General features: G+C 53.5%; 1 protein-coding gene across 1 annotated transcript in view; it reads left to right on the plus strand.

The window, feature by feature from the left end:
- Positions 1 to 5,883, plus strand: part of PTPN4 (protein tyrosine phosphatase, non-receptor type 4) — an 82,144-nt gene that overhangs the window by 31,882 nt on the left and 44,379 nt on the right. The window contains 3 exon segments of the mRNA XM_018568721.1: positions 59 to 122; positions 2,452 to 2,624; positions 5,692 to 5,760. Of these exon segments, the coding sequence (XP_018424223.1) occupies positions 59 to 122; positions 2,452 to 2,624; positions 5,692 to 5,760 (306 nt within the window).

A 5,883-nucleotide genomic window follows, 5' to 3' on the forward strand; every position in this document is an offset into this window, starting at 1 on the left:
CCCAGCGCCCCCCCCCCCCCGGGTGACATCTAAACTTCTTCCTTTTGTTTCTTTCTAGGTTGAAGATTGTCAAAATTTCTTTTAAGTGCAAACAGTTCTTCATTCAGCTGAGAAAGGAACTGGTGAGTATCGGCGAGGACTTGTGCAGAAATACGGCGGAACTGACCATTCCGGAGTCGTATGTTTTCCTGTTTGCTCCCTTTAGCCGTACTCGTGTAGGATCTTATACCAGTCATCGTTCTGAAGTCATGGGACTTGGAATACATTGCTGGTAGTCTCAGCCCCTCTCCATCGAACTCCCTGCTGTGTACTTGTGCTGATTGCTAAGGGGACTCTTTAATGAGATGAGCGACATCACTGCCCATGAAATGCAACAGCGCCGCAGGTTTACTTTATTGGCAGCCATGCAGCAGCTTATCTTCCCTTCACTCCTCCTCTGCTCTGTTCTCTATGGGAACCAAAGTAAAAGCACCAGTACTAGATATGGCGATCATGTGACTCTGCACTGATACCAGTATGGCTGGCGATACAGAGTATTTGGGGGGCGAGTACTCGTACAAATGCTCCGATACCTTTCCCGATACCGGAACTTCCAGTCAGAGGAAGATTTCCTGTGACCGGCAGTGCCGTAGGGGAACATGGAGTCAGCTTCCAGTGTGATCAGGAAGCTGGGTGGCGAGTAATGACCCGGCTTCCTGATTGGTTGGGAAGCAGGCTTCCTGGCCAATCAGCATCAAACTGCCCGAACAGCCAGCTCCTTGCTGATTAGGCGGGAAACCGGCTTCCCAGCCAATCGGCATCGAGCCGGCTGAACAGCCGGCTCGATGCTGATTGGCCGGAAAGCCGGCTTTCCAGCCAATCAGCATGTAGTTGGCTCCCCGGCCAATCAACATCAAACCGGCTGAACAGCCGGCTCGATGCTGATTGGCCGGGAGGCGGGTCATTACTCGCCTTCCTAATTGGCCAGGAAGCCGGCTCGATGCTGATTGGCTGGGAAGCTGGTTTCCCAGCCAATCACAATCATGCCGGCCAAACAACATGGAGCCGGCGTCCCGGGCAATCAGGAACCTGGGCTGTATGTCATTACCCAGGAAACCGGCTCCATGCCAGCGGAGGCACCGGTATCGGTACTTGGTATCAGCAAGTACTGAAAGCAAAGTATCGGTACTGGTACCGGTGCATCCCTACTCATTACCCTTCCTCCCATGAGACCTCGCCATTGCCTGTGGTAGCTCAGACACCCAACGCTGTCACCCGAGGACAGGGAGAGAGACCTCATCACTGAGCTCCTAGTCCTGACCAAAGAGTGAAGAGGAGATAAGTGGTGAAGACCCTTTTCTGTTCCCCCATAACTGTCCCCTGTGTACACAGCCAGCTCCATACAGACATGGTGGTACTCCAGCTCATTTCGGGGGTTTTAAAACCCCCGACTTCTTCAGGGCTAATTCATCAAATACTAGGTCTTCATTGGTTTATATGATGTGACTATGTGCTACATCCCATGATAAAGGTGTAGTGAGTAGACCTGGTTTAGATCCTAGGTTGCCGCCTCTCTGTTGGTGGAGTGTTTGCTCATCAGAAGATCTGATCCTGGATACGTGGTTGGGAGCGCCTAGTAAAAACAGGAACGCCAGGTACAGCCAACGTGTTTCAGGTTATAGAACTTCCCTGGGATCCGGTCGGCTGCCCTTATGGTTAGAGTTAAAGGAGAACTATGGGGTCAGGGCTTTTCCCCATAGTTCTCCTTAGGGTCACGGGAGGACACAAATTAGCGTCCTCCCGTCACCCAAAGCTCAGTATATGGAGAGCTGCAGCTCGCGGTATACTAAGACGCCGCAGCTGAAATGGATCCCGACAATTATGTCTGGATCCCCCCAGCTGCGTGAGTGACAGCAGGCTCTGCCTATCTAGAGGCAGAGCCAGCTGTACCCTCCCCCGTCCGTTCTGCCAGTCAGCGCGGGCGGAGGGGGGAATCCAGCCCCTCCCCTGTCACAGCAGAGAGCCATGACAGGATCGAGAGGTGAGCGAACGCCGGTATGTGTTCGCTCACCTCCCGATCTACTGAGCCGACCTGTGACAGTCTCATTGTCACAGGTCGGCTAGAACTATGAGGTGAGTGAAAAGCACCCCCCCTCATAGTTCTCCTTTAAGGTAAGGGTGAGGCTGACACTCAACCCCATTTTATCCCCAATCCCAACTATTTCACAAACCTGGCCTTGATTACTCCACAAACTCCTATGTAAGCCCTGAAGAAGGGGGACCCTGTTACTTGAAACACGTTGGCTGTATCTAACGTTCTCGTTCAATAGGCATTTTAAGTGACTTTCCCAGCGAGATGACCATTTGTATAGCCGCCACCAACCACATACCCTGGATAAGAACCCAACTTGGCAATGGAACTTTCCCCGGTGGTGCCGTGTGAACGTGACGATGTCTTTGCCTGTTTTTCAGAATGAATATCGGGAGACGGTGCTGGGCTTTAACATGGTGAATTATCGCGCCTGTAAGAACGTGTGGAAAACGTGCGTAGAGCATCATACCTTCTTCCGGTTAGACTCGCCACTGCCGCCACACAAGAACTTCTTCGCTCATTACTTCACTCTGGGCTCCAGGTTCCGGTACTGGTGAGTATTACACAGAACCTTGTGGTCGAAAATGTGACACTGAATTGCCGAAAGAGGACCTGTGAGACGCGCCGAAATAAAGACGAGCAGGAGGCGATGGTCCAGTCAACGGTGGTGCCTGCGGTCACGTGCCGGCGTAGGATCTTTCCCCCCCATTACTGGATTACCTTGCCTTGTTCTGCACTGGGTCTCGGTGTGGCGCTGACCATCTTGGTAAAGGAGCAGGGCTATGCTTCCTCATGTCAGAACTGCCCCCTGATGACCGGTGGTCTGATAACTGGTGGGGGGATAAATATAAAAGAGAACTATGGGGGTTTCCTTTTCATCCCATAGTTCTCTTTAGGGTCACAGGAGGGCATATACTAACCACCTCCTGTGACCCGGAGCTCAGTATATAGCAGACTATCGCCCCCGCTATATACTGAGACCGCCGCAGCCCGACAATACTGTCTGGATCCGCCCAGCTACGTGAGTGAAAGCTGGCTCTGCCTATCTAGAGGCAGAGCCAGCTGTACCCACCCCCTCCCCCGTCCGTTCCTCCAGTCAGCGCTGGAGGATCGGGGAGGGGGGAATCCCTGTGGGGAGCAATGACTGACCATCACGGCTCTCTGCAGGGACAGGATCGAGAAGTGAGCGAGCAAAGGTATGTGTTTTCTCACTTCCCGATCTATTGAGCCGACGTGTGACAGTCTCATTGTCACAGGTCGGCTCGAACTATGAGGAGGAGAGGAAATCACCCGCCTCATAGTTCTCCTTTGAGAGGCAGCAGGAGAGGCAGAGGAAGCACTGATTGGAGAAAGCACAAGGAGGGAGATCATTGCGCTGCAGGTGCTCAGGTACGGCTTTCTCTCCAGCAAGGAGAACAGTGAGCAGCGCTCTAGTAGCATCAACAAATCTCACTCCAAATCTGGTGAGACCAGAGGCAGGGGGTCAGAGCCAGCAGTCAGTGGCAGCAGTGACTTAGATGATCTCACACTGCAGATATACATCTATGACTCTACACAATAGGAGTGCCCAGGCACAGGGGAGTTAAGGGTACGCAGGGTGCTGCTTAATCACAATAAAAGAGAACAAATCCTCACTTGTGAGCTCAGGTCCACCTGAAGGGTTGCTACTAGGGTCCAGCCGATTATCAGATCTGCCGATAATCGGGGCCGATATTCACAAATGTTTCTAATGATCGGTATCAATCTTAAATGTACTGATATTACTGATAAGTGCCCCCAGTGAAGAGGAGCAAACCTTCCCCACCCCGCAATCTCTCAGGTGGTTTCTCTGCTGATTAACAGCAGGCAGTGGGCGGGTGCAATAGTCAGCCTGCTATTAGCTGTTTCAGATTGCAATAGCCAATAGCAGGCTGCCTATCCAAAAGGCTCATGTGTCCCTTTAATGTACGATTACAAAAATAGGATGTTTGACTTGATGTAAAATTCTCCTCTCGGCGGACTTTAAGGGACGCAGGTCCCTCCGCGCTGTTCTTCTGATCTGCTAGTCCTGTTGCTTGCTACAAAACTGAGGCATGCTGGGAGTGGGAGGAGTTATACTGGGTTGTCCCACTTTGTTTTGCCAGTGCCCAATCACCTGAAGGCAGCAGCATAACCCAATGTACATGAATGGTTCATCCTGTGTCCCTTAGTTCATGGTTTGGGTTTACATACACGTCGTTCCTTAAATTGGATGTTTCTGTGGCAGGCATGCGATACCATTGTAGCCAAGTTTTGACTTTTTATTGGATTGTCCAAATTCTCCCTTATTGGTCAGCTTTGTGGGGTGTTTGACGGGCTGATTCTAGAGGCCGGCGCCGGTATACCTGAGTATATAGAGAGAATGGATTCGCTGAGCGGTGTCCCCCCCTCGGTGACTCTCCCTGCTCGTCTTCCCCTCGGTGACTCTCCCTGCTCGTCTCCCCCTCGGTGACTCTCCCTGCTCGTCTCCCCCTCGGTGACTCTCCCTGCTCGTCTCATTCATAACACGGCCGCATACTTCTCTGCTGCATGACAGGCTCAAGTGTTCCGTCTGTCCTGTTACTAAATCTGTCTCAGCCGCCTCTTGGCTCCCCGAACTCCTCACATCTGTCCCGGCTACTCCTCGTCCCCGTCATTCCAGAAATCTGCCCGGTCCTATTCTAGAAAGCTTCTGCTCTCTTGGGGGATGTACGTCCCCCCAGCTTTCCTTTGTAGGTTGCCACACAAACATGGCCGACGTCTACAAAATATCCTTAGAGGAACTCTAATAGGTTGGACTTGATGGACTAATGTCTTTATTCAACCTCAAATACTATGTTACTATGTAACTTTCAGCAACTTCTTCACACTTTTTTTCACAATATGCAGCAAAAGTATCATTTTTCCGGTGAATAACTTTGCCTAGGCTGAGATGATGTGCTGTTCATGTGCCCGGTGCCGTTCACGTGCCCGGTGCCGTTCACGTGCCCGGTGCCGTTCACGTGCCCGGTGCCGTTCACGTGCCCGGTGCCGTTCACGTGCCCGGTGCCGTTCACGTGCCCGGTTCCGTTCACGTGCCCGGTTCCGATCACGTGCCCGGTTCCGATCACGTGCCCGGTTCCGATCACGTGCCCGGTTCCGATCACGTGCCCGGTTCCGATCACGTGCCCGGTTCCGATCACGTGCCCGGTTCCGATCACGTGCCCGGTTCCGATCACGTGCCCGGTTCCGATCACGTGCCCGGTTCCGATCACGTGCCCGGTTCCGATCACGTGCCCGGTTCCGATCACGTGCCCGGTTCCGATCACGTGCCCGGTTCCGTTCACGTGCCCGGTGCCGTTCACGTGCCCGGTGCCGTTCACGTGCCCGGTGCCGTTCACGTGCCCGGTGCCGTTCACGTGCCGGGTGCCGTTCACGTGCCGGGTGCCGTTCACGTGCCGGGTGCCGACCACGTGCCGGGTGCCGACCACGTGCCGGGTGCCGACCACGTGCCGGGTGCCGACCACGTGCCGGGTGCTGTTCTCGTGCCGGGTGCTGACCACGTGCCGGGTGCGATGCTTCTGCTTTCCCTGTGAAGGGTGATGATGACGATGATGATAAAGTTGTGCTTCATGTTGTTGCAGCGGGCGGACGGAGGTGCAGTCTGTGCAGTATGGGAAGGAGAAGGCCAATAAGGATCGGGTTTTTGCGAGGTAAGCAGCAATTTGCACATTTTGTGGCCGCGTGTTCTCCGCTTTCTGCCTCTTCCTCATTGTCTGTCTGTGAAGTGTCTATATAAAGTCTCTGGTCTGACGGGCTCTGTGCTTATGGCTTGG

The sequence above is a fragment of the Nanorana parkeri genome, unplaced genomic scaffold (genome assembly GCF_000935625.1).
Source record: "Nanorana parkeri isolate BGI_ZX_2015 unplaced genomic scaffold, ASM93562v1 scaffold1233, whole genome shotgun sequence".
NCBI classification, from domain to species: domain Eukaryota; kingdom Metazoa; phylum Chordata; class Amphibia; order Anura; family Dicroglossidae; genus Nanorana; species Nanorana parkeri.